Below are 15896 nucleotides of genomic sequence, written 5' to 3' on the forward strand. Positions count from 1 at the left end.
GATTAATCTCACTGTCAGAGAGACTGCACACACCTTTCTCAGTGGTTCATCTTAAACTGATGTAGATGCAGTGATGCAGTTATTCAAAACATCACCTTCATAGTCAAACAAGTAGTTGTGTGTGGATGGAAAATGTTTGTTTCAAATCCCAAAGAAAACCATCTGTCCACTGCACATTCACACCGACAGGGTTGGCTTTGTTTCAATATTGATCTTTTACAGGACCAGACTCCATTATATTAGTTTATCTCATTTCATTTCAGTCATATAGTGTTGAAAATTTTTCATCAGCCATACAGCAGCATTGATACAATAGTCGTCATGTTATAATACATCAGTTTCACTTATATCCATGGAGCTGCTGTGTTTAAAGATTCTCTATGAAACATAATACGCAGCTCAGTGTGAAACTCTTCTTTAATTATTTTATAAATTGTGGTGGTTGTGTGGTTGATATTTTGCACAATTGATTAATTGATTAATTATTTAATTCAAAGGAGAAAGTGACTTGGACAAAAACATGAATAGAACAGTCAGAAAATGAAGGTGAGACATTTTTAAAAATGCACCTGACATGAAAGAAGTATTTTCCTGTAATGTCAGACACATTTTTATAAATTGGGGTTTTTATGTTTCCTGTGTGACAGTCACTAAATTAATGTTATAGTTTGGGGTGCTGTTTTGTGGTAATACAGTGATGTTGTTTGTGGAAAATGTTGAATATTTCTACATTTTAAGTAAAATGTGTCTGCATTATCTCAGCAGCTACATGTGAGAGTGCTTAATTTATTCAGTTATTAGTATTAAATTAATAATTCATTAACAATGAACATGTTGAGATGTAAATGATCAATTGACTTCCTCTTGAACTTGTAATGAAAATAAAAGTGTGTTTAAGTAAAATGTGAAACATGATTCACATTTGTTCCAATTTTTTATCTTTAAAAAATATATTTTAGTGTGTGCTTGGTGAGGTTCCTGTCAGCTCTGTGTTCAGTGGTCTGTGTCAGAGTCTCGTCCTCTTCAGCAGCTGCAGTCGCTTCCTGCTGTAACAGCTCAGTGTCTCTGCAGTCTGACTGAGGGAGGTTTTTGTACGACGACAAATCACTGTGTGAACACAGCAGCACTGCTGATTTCATGGTAACTCTGACAGTAATAAACTGCTGCATCTTCAGTCTGAACTCCACTGATGGTCAAAGTGAAGTCAGAGCTTCTTCCACTGCCACTAAACCGAGCTGGTGTTCCTGATACAAGCGTTTTTGCATATTGTATTAGGAGCTTTGGAGGCTGTCCAGATTTCTGTTGATACCAGAACATAGCATCATCACCATCACTGTATCTGTAAACAGCTGGGTTGCTGTTACAGGTGAGAGTGACAGTGGATCCTGGAGCAGATGTCACTACTGGAGGCTGAGTCACAGTCACCTGACCGCTGCATCCTGCACACAAAAACAAATCATTGATTGATCAGCAGAAATAAATGAGAGAAAAGGCAGCACATCATGTCTGAAATGTTGCTGAGTGAACCAACCTGTGAAACAGCAGCAGGCCAGCGTCCAGATGAGGATGGGGATGAGAGTCATGGTGGTTGTGCTTTCTGCTGTGTTGACTGACAGATCTGAGTCCTGCAGTGTTGAACTCACAGGACTATAAACCTTCTCAGTTCACTGGAGGATCAGCTGACCATGCAAAGCCTCCTCTCTATGGAAATGATTTCTCTGCTCTCAGCACACTGAAGGCAACGTGGGACACAAAATCAGGAGAAATACTGCTTGGATTTACACCATCTATGATCTTAATGGAACAGAGGAAAATATTTATATTAGAAGTGCAGTTGAGGTTTTAAGGATGAGTTTGTGTCCACTGTGGTTGGTATGATATGTCTGTTTGTCTGCCTTTGAATTACTTACAGGGTTTAAAGTAGATACATAATATATTCAATTTCTGTTTAATATGAGTCAGTAAAATAAATTGTAATAATCTGTTATGTTCGTTCCAGCTTTGGACTGTTTTAGTTTTAGACTGTTTTGTGCAGCTATTAACAGACACTGTTATACCCTTTTTTTAATATCAGTGGTTAAAGTCCAACAATAACTGGTCTTTATCAGTTTACACCTAAAAATATTGAATAAATGGACAAGAATTGAAGTTTAAAACTGTGTATGGAAAAATGTGAGTCTGTTTCAGTTTTATTTAGATTCATTGTGGTTCTGCTTGATGACTCTTGTGTTCACTGGACCAGTTCTCCTCATCACAGTCTCTTCACCAACCCTCTGCACCTGCAGCAGGCCGTTTTCACTTCAGTCAAACTGGAGGAGGTTTTTGTATGGCTCTGAATCACTGTGTGGACGTTTCACCAACACCCATACAATAGTAATCTCCTATATCTTCAGCCTGAACCCCACTGATGGTCAGAGTGTAGTCAGAACCAGAATAGCTGCCACTGAATCGAGACGGAGTTCCAGAGTTTAGAGTTGATGAAGTGTATATCAGGAGTTTGGGAGCCTGTCCAGGTTTCTGAAGGTACCAACTGAGATCATCTTCAATATCTGAACTCCCTGCAGCGCTGATGGTCACAGTCCCTCCGAGACTAACAGACTTGGATTTGTCAGTCTGAGTCAGAAAAGTGTTTGCAGAAGACTCTGAAATGAAAAATTACAAATCTTGCGAATAAAAAATCAAACAAGTTAAACAAAAATTAAGTGGAAGGAACGAACTGAATTTGCACCAAACGTTTTCAAAATCTCTCACCCTGACTCAGAAAACCCAACATGACAATCAGAGTTATTGGCGACATCATCCTGATGCAGTTTTCAGTGTGAGTGCATGGAAACAGTTCAGACTCTCTGTGACATAAGATCTTAAACTCTGAGGAGCAGTGATGCATTCAAATCATGCAAAATATATTTAAGAAGGCAAACACACACCTGTTCATGTGAAACAGAAAAAGAGGAGGTGAGGTGGAGTGACAGCTCATCATCTTGAGGATCATTGGACAGTTTAAAGTCCATCTAGAACATTTTGACTTTGAGTCATTTTACATTTCTTCTCCTCATTTTAAACATCCTGCATTTCACATCCCTATAATCTCACATGACTTTGTCCTCATTAACAGGTATATATCACCCCCTCACTATGAACTGACATGATTATTAACTGTTTTTCAATGTACTCACTTTTTCCCTAAATCCTGTTGTTGAGACTCCTTGCTAACTAGTTGAGGCTTGTGATAGCATAGCATCCTATTTAATGTTGGAAAAATAGAGCTGTGTGAATCTTATGGCAGTGAGACACGACTATCATAGGTTATAGTGAGAAAAACACTGAATTTCATTTGTATCTCCAGGTCAAGATGCATTGGAAAAATATCACTCTTTAAATAAAACAAGAGAGAGCCTGAGCCCTGTACTCAGTCCGGAAGTTGATAGTGCGAGAGGTAGGTTATCTTAATTGAGATTTAGCTTAGCTTAGCTGAGGCTGATAACATGTGAAAACAGCTGGTTTGTCCCCATAGGCAAGTAAATCTGACCATCAACACCTCTAAAGCTGTCGTGGTGCTGACATTTCTGTCTGGTTTTGTTGTGTTTTCTGGATGTTTGTGGTCTGTCTGCACTTTGTTTCCCTCCTGTGTTCCTGAGCTCCTCCCCGGCCTGCTTTTCCCTCCACACCTGCCCTGCTTCAGCCTCGTTAGCCCTGCGCTGTTCCCTGTGTTTTCAGCAGCCAATCAGCTCCTTTCCTGTTCTCCTGTTTCTTCACCTCAATCACCTCACCTGAGCTTCTACACCGGCACCTCATTATATCATTAGTTTGTTTTGTATTAAAGTTTATTTTTCTGTTCAGTCTCTGTTCAGTCTTGTGCTCACGTTGCCTGTTCCTGTCTCTCAGTTTTTGTTTCAATGTTTGACTTTTTTCAACAAATATTATTGAAGGCTTTGAATCCAATCTACTTGCTTTCTCCTGCATTTGGGTCCACCGTCTCTGCTCTATTTTTGTGACACAAGTTCGCTATGTGCTTCCCTGTTTGTTTAGTCTGTACAGACCTCTCTCCACTGATTACCTGACAACCTTAAACTGAAGATGAGATTGTTGATGAAGGTTCTCAGTCATCCAGGTAGTGGTAATTCTAAGTGCTGTATCGTAGGCAACTGGACTTGTTTCAGTTTCTTGAAGACATCTCACCTCTCATCCAAGAGGCTTCTTCAGTTCTAACTCTGAGATTCTACAAAAATATTGTTTCTGGCCAGGAAATATTTGTGTTTAGCTTTAAAGGTGCTGGTGGGGGTATTTTCTTACATTTGGATGAAGCCGAGCTAGCTGTTTCCCCCCTACTTCTAGCCTTCGTGCTGATGGACAGATATGAGAGTGATATCACTCAGCAAGAAAGCAGGTGAGCATGTTTAATGTAGGTTTTTAAGATGTACATGTTCTACAGTTTTCATAACTAAAACGACTGACTGTAGAAAATTGTGGGATGTTGGTTATTATAACAATGTTACTTTTTTAAATGGAATGAAAATATAGGATATTAAAAAATGTATAATATATACATATATTAGTGTGAATCTATAGTGTGTGCTTGGTGAGGTTCCTGTCAGCTCTGTGTTCAGTGGTCTGTGTCAGTCTCGTCCTCTTCAGCAGCTGCAGTCGCTTCCTGCTGTAACAGCTCAGTGTCTCTGCAGTCTGACTGAGGGAGGTTTTTGTACGACGACAAATCACTGTGTGAACAGATCAACACTGGTTATAGGGGGTATATTCAAACAGTAATAAACTGCTGCATCTTCAGTCTGAACTCCACTGATGCTCATAGAGAAGGCAGTCTGGCTTCCACTGCCACTAAACCGAGCTGGTGTTCCTGATACAAGTGTGCTCACAAATTTTATCATGAGCTTTGGAGTCTGTCCAGATTTCTGCTGATACCAGGACAGACCTTCACCATCAGTGTATTTATAAGGAGCTTTGTTGGTGTTACAGGTGAGAGTGACAGTGGATCCTGGAGTAAATGTCACTACTGGAGGCTGAGTCACAGTCACCTGACCGCTGCATCCTGCACACAAAAACAAATCATTGATTTATCAGCAGAAATAAATGAGAGAAAAGGCAGCACATCATGTCTGAAATGTTGCTGAGTGAACCAACCTGTGAAACAGCAGCAGGCCAGCGTCCAGATGAGGATGGTGATGAGAGTCATGGTGGTTGTGCTTTCTGCTGTGTTGACTGACAGATCTGAGTCCTGCAGTGTTGAACTCACAGAACTATAAACCTTCTCAGTTCACTGGAGGATCAGCTGACCATGCAAAGCCTCCTCTCTATGGAAATGATTTCTCTGCTCTCAACACACTGAAGGCAACGTGGGACACAAAATCAGGAGAAATACTGCTTGGATTTACACCATCTGTGATCTTAATGGAACAGAGGAACATATTTATATTAGAAGTGCAGTTGAGGACTTAAGGATGAGTTTGTGTCCACTGTGGTTGGTATGATATGTCTGCTTGTCTGCCTTTCATTTACTTACAGGGTTTAACAGAAAATGAATAACATATTACATTTCTACTCAATTTGAGTTTAATAAACCTTATTATTTAAAAACATGTATATTTAACAATGTATCAACTGATATAAAACTCTGAAAAATATACTTTAGTTGAACAAGACTGTCATCGTTTCTCTGTCAGGTGTAGAAAAGTAAAGAAAATTCAAGAAATAATCCCAATTTCTAAAATAATTTCAAACTATATCATTAAACATTCTTTGTAGATTCCAAAAATATTCACATTTCTTTGTATTTAGAGTGTTTTCAGTGGATAGATGCTTGTTCACAGTGCAGGAGGTTTTTGTACGGCCACTTAATGAGTTTGTATCACTGTGGTACACTTTTGGTGGAGGAACCAAACTCATCATTCACTGTAAGTACCAGAGATTTTATTATTTCTACAACATAAAATTTTAGACTGAGTTTTGCATCAGAATGTGATAAAATAAGCAATTATTCCAGATAACATACTTTATTTTGTATTTACTAATCTGTCTGATAATGTAGTTTGGGAAATCTTTGTGCAGAAATTAAAATTATATTACTTCTATACTGTTGGTAATGTCAAGGTAAAATTTATGCTAAATAACTTAATTTTTTAAAATTTTATTTTTCAACTGAAATTTATTCAACAAACTCTGGTCGTAAAATTTGTCTGAGGACAACTTTAATGCTCAAAAAACCCATCAAATTTCTCAATTCTCAGCATTTAAACATGGTTGTTATTAATAAAAATCTTTTGTAAATGCTGTTTAAACATATAATTGAGCTTATATGAACATCTATAGCTCAAGGTTGTGTTCACAGTTCGTTAGTTTAAAGCGGTGAAAAGGAAGTGAAACAGACAGATGACAAAGTCTTTAACTGTCACAGGTAAAAAAAGAGAAAACTAGAATAATATAGTATTGTGCTTAGTTAAAAATATATCAAAAAAATACTTTTCAAAAGTGTTGTTTGTCGTAAGTGTATTTTAAATAAGATATAATAAATTTAGTATGCTTTCTGAAAGTGTAATTTAATTTAACTTAATTTTAACTGTGCTTAAGTATGTTGATTCATTTTTAGCTGTACTTCAGTGTACTATACATGGGGTTAAGAAATGTTGCACTGTTTTAAACAAGAATATCATTCAAGGGATGAATTTTCTACAGTCAAACAACGGAAAGCAGATATGAAGATTTAAATTAATTAGGAAAAAGTAAAATTTTCAATTTGATTTACGTCAAAATCATGTGACATATTACTGTCAAATTTATAGTGATTTATGCTGAGTGTCACAGTAGAAGATGAATTGTTTTTAAATGTAAGAATAACATAAACTTTAACCGTTTTGTTTTATTTGTTAAACCCTCATTTCTTCTATTTGTCACCTCCTCTCCTCTGTCTGATCACAGTATCATGCACACAGCTCATCCACAGTACTGTTAACCTCTATCATGTATCATCCGTGTCTCAAGTCCAGCTGTCTGTCCTACAGTGGAAGTTAATCTGCTCCTTGTGTGTCTCTGCTCTCCCCTCCAGCTGGCCCCATGGTCAGGCCCTCAGTCTCTCTGCTTCCCCCCTCCTCTGAGCAGCTCTCCGGGGGCTCGGCCACGCTGGCCTGCCTGCTGACCGGCTACTCTCCTCAGGGAGCCGTGGTGCGCTGGGAGGTGGACGGTACAGAGGTGACAGAGGGGGTCCTGAGCAGCTCAGAGGAGGAGAGCAGTGGACGCTACAGCAGCGGCAGCACCCTGAGCCTGAGCCAGGAGCGCTGGATGGGAGGAGAGCTGTACAACTGCAAGGTCCTCCATCATGGCCACAGCCAGACCCAGTCCATCCACAGGAGCCAGTGTAAGGCCTAGATGGGCTGGCTGAAGCCCAGGACAGGAGCTGTGTGTTGGGGGGAGCAGGAGGAACACACCTGCTGCTCTGATCAATCTGAGTTTGAATGTTTGTAGAGGAAACTAAAGATTAGTGTGACAGAGAACAACACTGCTGTAAAGTGTTGGACAACAAAAACTTAGAGAGTGATGTGTGTAGCTCAGCAGCTTGATGTGAGTGTGCTTAATAACTGTCATGATGATGACTGATGTTTTTGCTAATAAAGCTTCAACTGATTAAAAAAACTATCATGAAGAGTTTGGTCTTTTCTCTATTTCTGACAGAAATTTGATCAGAACATGATGTGATGTTAAATGTTCAAGACTATATTTGATGAATTCATTAGTATGAATCTATAGTGTGTGCTTGGTGAGGCTCCTGTCAGCTCTGTGTTCAGTGGTCTGTGTCAGAGTCTCATCCTCTTCAGCAGCTGCAGTTGCTTCCTGCTGTAACAGCTCAGTGTCTCTGCAGTCTGACTGAGGGAGGTTTTTGTACGACGACAAATCACTGTGTGAACACATAAGCACTGCTGATTTCATGGTAACTCTGACAGTAATAAACTGCTGCATCTTCAGTCTGAACTCCACTGATGGTCAAAGTGAAGTCAGAGCTTCTTCCACTGCCACTAAACCGAGCTGGTGTTCCTGATTCACGCGTTTTCGCATATTTTATTAGGAGCTTTGGAGGCTGTCCAGATTTCTGTTGATACCAGAACATAGCATCATCACCATCATAGTATCTGTAAACAGCTCGGTTGGTGTTACAGGTGAGAGTGACAGTGGATCCTGGAGCAGATGTCACTACTGGAGGCTGAGTCACAGTCACCTGACCGCTGCATCCTGCACACAAAAACAAATCATTGATTTATCAGCAGAAATAAATGAGAGAAAAGGCAGCACATCATGTCTGAAATGTTGCTGAGTGAACAAACCTGTAAAACAGCAGCAGGCCAGCGTCCAGATGAGGATGGGGATGAGAGTCATGGTGGTTGTGCTTTCTGCTGTGTTGACTGACAGATCTGAGTCCTGCAGTGTTGAACTCACAGGACTATAAACCTTCTCAGTTCACTGGAGGATCAGCTGACCATGCAAAGCCTCCTCTCTATGGAAATGATTTCTCTGCTCTCAGCGCACTGAAGGCAACGTGGGACACAAAATCAGGAGAAAAACTGCTTGGATTTACACCATCTATGATCTTAATGGAACAGAGGAATATATTTATATTAGAAGTGCAGTTGAGGACTTAAGGATGAGTTTGTGTCCACTGTGGTTGGTATGATATGTCTGTTTGTCTGCCTTTCATTTACTTACAGGGTTTAAAGTAGACATATAGTATATTTAATTTCTGTTTAATATGAGTTATCAGTAAATGGTGATTATTAAAAAAGCATCATGTTCATTTAAGCATGTACAAATGTATATAAAATTGTGAAAAAATGACTTTGTTACAAGGAGACTGTAATCGTTTCTCTGTTGGGAGTAGAAAAGTCAAGCAAAATGAAAGAAATGATTTGTATTCATTCAATATTTTCAATCCATAATGTTGGAAAATCTTTATAGATTCAAGAAATATAAATATTTTTGTGTTTATTATAAAGAGCAGAGAGTGTTTTCAGTGGATAGATGCTTGTTCACAGTGCAGGAGGTTTTTGTACGGCCACTTAATGAGTTTGTATCACTGTGGAGGACTTTTGGTGGAGGAACCAAACTCATCGTTGACTGTAAGTACCAGAGATTTTTATTTTATACAACAAATGGCAAATATAACTTTTATCAAATATTAAATGAGATTCTGATCACGTGAGGTGTTTGTATGTTGTTGATAATTATTATTATTATTATTATTTCATGAAGTTGATCAAAATCTGAGAGAAAACTTGGCAGAAATCAATATTTTTTGGTAATTGCATACCATTTAATTTAACGAGGCACAAAATAACTCTCCTCTTTTTTAATTTTCTGTTCTTTATGATCACTTTGAATTGTTCTTTGCTTAAAAATGTTTAATATCAACCTTAAAGTAAAACCTCTAATGCTCAAGACACACCTTCAATAGTTTAATTTTATTGCAATGTTTTAATTTAACATTTAAACAGTTTTTAGATGTAAAAAGCTGATTTTAAACACAAATAGTATTTCATCAGTAAATGCAGCTTATTTTTGTGTTCACGCTTCATTCATTCTACATGTGGTTAAAAGGAAGTGAAAGAGACAGATGACAAAGGTTTGAACTGTGTTCACATGAGTGTTTCAGCTCTGTCAGTTTGAACAGAAGAAAATCATCACAGGGATGAGTTATTCACTGTCACACATTATGAAACACACATGAAGATGTCGTCAATAATCATCATCAGTGAACCTTTTGAGTTGCATTTCCACTTGAATCATGTGTCTGATCGTCTGATACTGAGTGATGTATGAGAGCAACAGCAGCACAACTTATTCTGTTTGAGCTGATCAAATATAAGAAATGAGCAGTTTGTCATGTGTCTTTATTACCGAGCCTTCACTCTCATGACTTTGTCTTCTCTCCCCCTTCTCATCCCCTCTTTCTCCTCCAGTGGGTGTGGTGCGGCCCACCCTGACCGTCCTCCCCCCCTCCAGAAAGGAGCTGGAGCAGGACAGTGCCACACTGGTGTGTCTGTCCAGTGGGGGCTTCCCCTCCACCTGGAGGCTGGGCTGGAAGGTGGGGGGCAGCAGCAGCTCCTCAGGGGTGTCACACAGCTCGGAGGTCCTGGGGACAGATGGCCACTACAGCTGGAGCAGCACCCTGAGCCTCTCTGCAGACCAGTGGAGGAAGGCGGGCTCAGTGAGCTGTGAGGCCAGTCTGAATGGACAGAGCCCTGTCACTCAAAGCCTGGAGCCTGAGCGCTGCTCAGAGTAGAGTTTCAGCAACACTTCCTGTCTGGAGATGATGCTGCTGCTTTGATAGAGATCTTGATGAAGCTACAGATCTCCTCTGTTCACATGTTTCTGCAAGTTTCACAGCTCTCTGCTCAGTGTTTCAGTCTGCATGTTGCTGTCTAATCCTGATCTTCTGCATATTCTTCTTCATGTTCTTCACTTTCAACTTCTGCTGAATATCATCAGTTTATCTCAAAGAGAAACTTTGAACATTAACTCATCATTTAATAAAACTGTGGATTATAAAGAGTCAGTGTCTTTGTTTTTCTTTTGTTATATATTCATCATGAAAAATATCATCTTGATCATCTCAGCATCATAACTGATGTTATATACATGAAAGAACAGGAGATGGTTGTAGTTTGTGACATCTGAATATAAAATCTAACATTTTGAACATTAAATTGTTTTAATTAATACAATAAAGTGAAATAAACTAAATGTCTTTCCTGCTTTGGACTGTGTAAGTTTTGGACTGTTTTGTGCAGCTATTAACAGAGACACTGTTATAAGTTTTTTTATATCAGTGGTTAAAGTCCAACAATAAGTTAACTTTCCCAGTTTACTGACAAAAATATTGAATTTACTGAAAAGGATTGAAGTTTAAAACTGTGTATGGAAAAATGTCTGTGAGGTAGTTTCAGTTTTATTCAGAATATTGTGGTTCTGCTTGATGACTCTTGTGTTCACTGGACCAGTTCTCCTCATCACAGTCTCTTCACCAACCCTCTGCACCTGCAGCAGGCCATTTTCACTTCAGTCAAACTGGAGGAGGTTTTCGTACGGCTCTGAATCACTGTGTGAACACTCCACCCGTGTATGCACCCATACAGTAGTAATCTCCAACATCTTCAGCCTGAACTCCACTGATGGTCAGAGTGAATTCAGGTTCCGATCCGCTGCTGCTGAAATAACTCGGAGCACCAGAATTAGTGCTTATTTTGTAAAACAGCAGTTTAGGAGGCTGTCCAGGTTTCTGCAGGTACCAACTGAGATCATCATCAACTCCTCTACTGGCTGTACAGCTCAGAGAGACTGTCTCTCCCACAGCAACAGCCTTTGATGCAGGAGACTGAGTCACAGATGAACTGGCGCCTGAGCCTGGAGGTAAAAGAAAGTTTAAATATACTTCAGAAAACTCTGAGGTATTATTGTATTTCTACAAGCATGGAAATATTAAAACACAGAGTCTAACGTATTACAGTAACTGTGAAATGGTCATAAAAGAAACTTCAGACTTTTCACCTTGAAGTCCAAACAGCAGCGTGGTCAGCAGAGGAGTCAGTAACATCATCATTATGATTAATCTCACTGTCAGAGACTGCACACACCTTTCTCAGTGGTTCATCTTAAACTGATGTAGATGCAGTGATGCGCAGCAGTCATTCAAAACATCACCTTCATAGTCAAACAAGTAGTTGTGTGAGGATGGAAAATGTTTGTTTCAAGTCCCAAAGAAAAACATCTGTCCACTGCACATTCACACCGACAGGGTTGGCTTTGTTTCAATATTGGTCTTTTACAGGACCAGACTCCATTATATTAGTTTATCTCATTTCATTTCAGTCATATGGTGTTGAAAATTTTTCATCCACCTGCAGCAGGATTAATACAATAGTCGTCATGTTATAATACATCAGTTTCACTTATATCCATGGAGCTGCTGTGTTTAAAGATTCTATATGGAACATAATACGCAGCTTAGTGTGTTTTTGATTATTTCTTAAATTGTGATGGTTTTGGAGTTGATATTTTGCACAATTGATTAATGTCATTATTTAATTCAAAGCAGAAAGTGACTTGGACAAAAACATGAAATGAACAGTCAGAAAATGAAGGTGAGACATTTTGAAAATGCACCTGACATGAAAGAAGTATTTTCCTATAATGTCAGACTCATTTTTATAAAATTGGGGTTTTTATGTGTCCTGTGTGACAGTCACTAAATGAATGTGTTTCAGTTTGGGGTGCTGTTTTGTGGTAAAACTGTGATTTTGTTTGTGGAAAATGTTGAATATTTCTTTGATAAATTAATATTCTAACAAAACCCTGTGTATAAGAGAACAAAATTTCACTGAAGTCAGAGAACAGCCCGTCTGTAAAGTGTTGGCAAACAACATTTTAAATAAAAATGTGTCTGCATTAGCTCAGCAGCTACATGTGAGTGTGCTTAATGTATTCAGTTATTAGTGTTAAATTATTATCTAAGTGTAGACAATGAACATGTTGAGATATACACTATAATTTGACTCCCTCTTGACCATGTAATGAAAATGAAAGTAAGTTTAAGTAAAATGTGAAACATGATTCACATTTGTTCCAAATTTTTTAATTAAAAAAAAATGCTTTTAGTGTGTGCTTGGTGAGGTTCCTGTCAGCTCTGTGTTCAGTGGTCTGTGTCAGAGTCTCTTCCTCTTCAGCAGCTGCAGTTGCTTCCTGCTGTAACAGCTCAGTGTCTCTGCAGTCTGACTGAGGGAGGTTTTTGTACGACGGAAAATCACTGTGTGAACACATCCACACTACTGATTTCATGGTAACTCTTACAGTAATAAACTGCTGCATCTTCAGTCTGAACTCCACTGATGGTCAAAGTGAAGTCAGAGCTTCTTCCACTGCCACTAAACCGAGCTGGTGTTCCTGATTCACGCGTTTTCGCATATTTTATTAGGAGCTTTGGAGGCTGTCCAGATTTCTGTTGATACCAGAACATAGCATCATCACCATCATTGTATCTGTAAACAGCTGGGTTGGTGTTACAGGTGAGAGTGACAGTGGATCCTGGAGCAGATGTCACTACTGGAGGCTGAGTCACAGTCACCTGACCGCTGCATCCTGCACACAAAAACAAATCATTGATTTATCAGCAGAAATAAATGAGAGAAAAGGCAGCACATCATGTCTGAAATGTTGCTGAGTGAACCAACCTGTGAAACAGCAGCAGGCCAGCGTCCAGATGAGGATGGTGATGAGAGTCATGGTGGTTGTGCTTTCTGCTGTGTTGACTGACAGATCTGAGTCCTGCAGTGTTGAACTCACAGGACTATAAACCTTCTCAGTTCACTGGAGGATCAGCTGACCATGCAAAGCCTCCTCTCTATGGAAATGATTTCTCTGCTCTCAGCACACTGAAGGCAACGTGGGACACAAAATCAGGAGAAATACTGCTTTGATTTACACCATCTATGATCTTAATGGAACAGAGGAAAATATTTATATTAGAAGTGCAGTTGAGGATTTAAGGATGAGTTTGTGTCCACTGTGGTTGGTATGATATGTCTGTTTGTCTGCCTTTCATTTACCTACAGGGTTTACCAGAAAATGAATAACATATTACATTTCTACTCAATTTGAGTTTGAAAATCCTTATTCTTTAAAAACATGTATATTTAACAATGTATCAACTGATATAAAACTCTGAAAAAAATACTTAAGTTGAACAAGACTGTCATCGTTTCTCTGTCAGGTGTAGAAAAGTAAATAAAATTTAAAGAAATAATCCCAATTTCTAAAATAATTTCATCAATAACATCTATATCATTACAAATTCTTTTGTAGATTCCAAAAATATTCACATTTCTTTGTATTTAGAGTGTTTTCAGTGGATAGATGCTTGTTCACAGTGCAGGAGGTTTTTGTACGGCCACTTAATGAGTTTGTATCACTGTGGTGGACTTTTGGTGGAGGAACCAAACTCATCATTCACTGTAAGTACCAGAGATTTTATTATTTCTACAACATAAAATTTTAGACTGAGTTTTGCATCAGAACGTGATGAAACAAGCAATTATTCCAGATAACATGTTTTATTTTGTATTGATTAAACTGTCTGATGAAGCAGTTTGGGAAAACTTGTGCAGAAATTAAAATTCTGTCACGACTATACTGCTGAAAATGTTCGATTTTCATTTTTAAAAATATTTTATTATCAACTGAAATTTATTCAACAAAATCTAGTCGTAAAATTTGTCTGAGGACAACTTTAATGCTCAAAAAACATCCTGTTTCTCAATTTTCAACATTTAAACATGGTTGTTGTTTATAAAAATATTTTGTAAATGCTGTTTAAACATATAATTGAATTTATATGAACATTTATAGCTCAAGGTTGTGTTCACAGTTCGTTAGTTTAAAGTGGTGAAAAGGAAGTGAAACAGACAGATGACAAAGTCGTTAACTGTCACAGGTAAAAAAAACAAAAACCCACTAGTAAAATATAGTATTGATCTTAATTTAAAATATAATAAAAATGTACTTTTAATAAGAGGACAAAGTACAAAGTGTATTCTAAATAAAATTGCAAAAGCTCATTTAGTATGCTTTCTGAAAGTGTACTTTAATTTTAACTGTGCTTAAGTATTCTTTAAAACGGTGCACTTTAATGTTGATTCATTTTTAGCTGTACTTCAGTGTACTATACATGGGGTTAAGAGATGTTACATTGTTTTAAACAAGAATATCATTTAAGGGATGAATCATTTACCGTTAAACAACAGAAAGCAGTTATATAGACTTAAATTACTTATGAAAAAGTAAATTTTCAAATCGATATATGGCAAAATCACGTGGCATATTATGGTCACATTCTTAGTGATTAATGCTGAGTGTTACAGTAGATGATGAATTGTTTTAAATGTCAAAATAACAAACTTTAACTGTTCTGTTTTATTTGTTAAACCCTCATTTCTTCTATATGTCACCTCCTCTCCTCTGTCTGATCACAGTATCATGCACACAGCTCATCCACAGCAGCGTTAACCTCTGTCATGTATCATCAGTGTCTCATGTCCAGCTGTCTGTCCTACAATGGAAGTTAATCTGCTCCTTGTGTGTCTCTGCTCTCCCCTCCAGCTGGCCCCATGGTCAGGCCCTCAGTCTCTCTGCTTCCCCCCTCCTCTGAGCAGCTCTCCGGGGGCTCAGCCACGCTGGCCTGCCTGCTGACCGGCTACTCTCCTCAGGGAGCCGTGGTGCACTGGGAGGTGGACGGTACAGAGGTGACAGAGGGGGTCCTGAGCAGCTCAGAGGAGGAGAGCAGTGGACGCTACAGCAGCAGCAGCACCCTGAGCCTGAGCCAGGAGCGCTGGATGGGAGGAGAGCTGTACAACTGCAAGGTCCTCCATCATGACCACAGCCAGACCCAGTCCATCCACAGGAGCCTGTGTAAGGCCTAGAGGGGCTGTCTGAAGCCCAGGACAGGTGTGTGGGGGGAGCAGGAGGAACACACCTGCTGCTCTGATCAATCTGAGTTTGAATGTTTGTAGAGGAAACTAAAGCTTAGTGTGACAGAGAACAACACTGCTGTAAAGTGTTGGACAACAACAACTTAGAGAGTGATGTGTGTAGCTCAGCAGCTTGATGTGAGTGTGCTTAATAACTGTCATGATGATGACTGATGTTTTTGCTAATAAAGCTTCAACTGATAAAAAAAACTATCATGAAGAGTTTGGTCTTTTCTCTATTTCTGACAGAAATTTGATCAGAACATGATGTGATGTCATTAAATGTTCAAGACTACATTTGATGAATTCATTAGTGTGAATCTATAGTGTGTGCTTGGTGAGGTTCCTGCCAGCTCTGTGTTCAGTGGTCTGTGTCAGAGTCTC

At 38.9% G+C, this 15896-nt stretch overlaps 4 gene segments (V, D, J or C); 3 read left to right on the forward strand and 1 right to left on the reverse strand.

Annotated features, from left to right (window-relative positions):
• Positions 1-1104: 1104 nt before the first annotated feature.
• Positions 1105-5188, reverse strand: LOC141010282 (Ig kappa chain V region 3374-like). The segment is given in 2 exon segments: positions 1105-1439; positions 5137-5188. Coding segments are annotated over 2 exon segments (387 nt in total).
• A 586-nt stretch (positions 5189-5774) lies between these two features.
• On the forward strand, positions 5775-7630 carry LOC141010005 (Ig lambda-1 chain C region-like). The segment is given in 2 exon segments: positions 5775-5906; positions 7055-7630. A coding segment is annotated over 1 exon segment (312 nt).
• Positions 7631-9862: 2232 nt separating this feature from the next.
• On the forward strand, positions 9863-10276 carry LOC141010283 (Ig lambda chain C region-like). The segment is given in 2 exon segments: positions 9863-9869; positions 9954-10276. Coding segments are annotated over 2 exon segments (330 nt in total).
• A 3589-nt stretch (positions 10277-13865) lies between these two features.
• On the forward strand, positions 13866-15682 carry LOC141010006 (Ig lambda-1 chain C region-like). The segment is given in 2 exon segments: positions 13866-14000; positions 15145-15682. A coding segment is annotated over 1 exon segment (312 nt).
• The last annotated feature ends 214 nt before the right edge of the window (positions 15683-15896 follow it).

Source organism: Pagrus major, chromosome 16, assembly GCF_040436345.1.
Source record: "Pagrus major chromosome 16, Pma_NU_1.0".
NCBI lineage: Eukaryota > Metazoa > Chordata > Actinopteri > Spariformes > Sparidae > Pagrus > Pagrus major.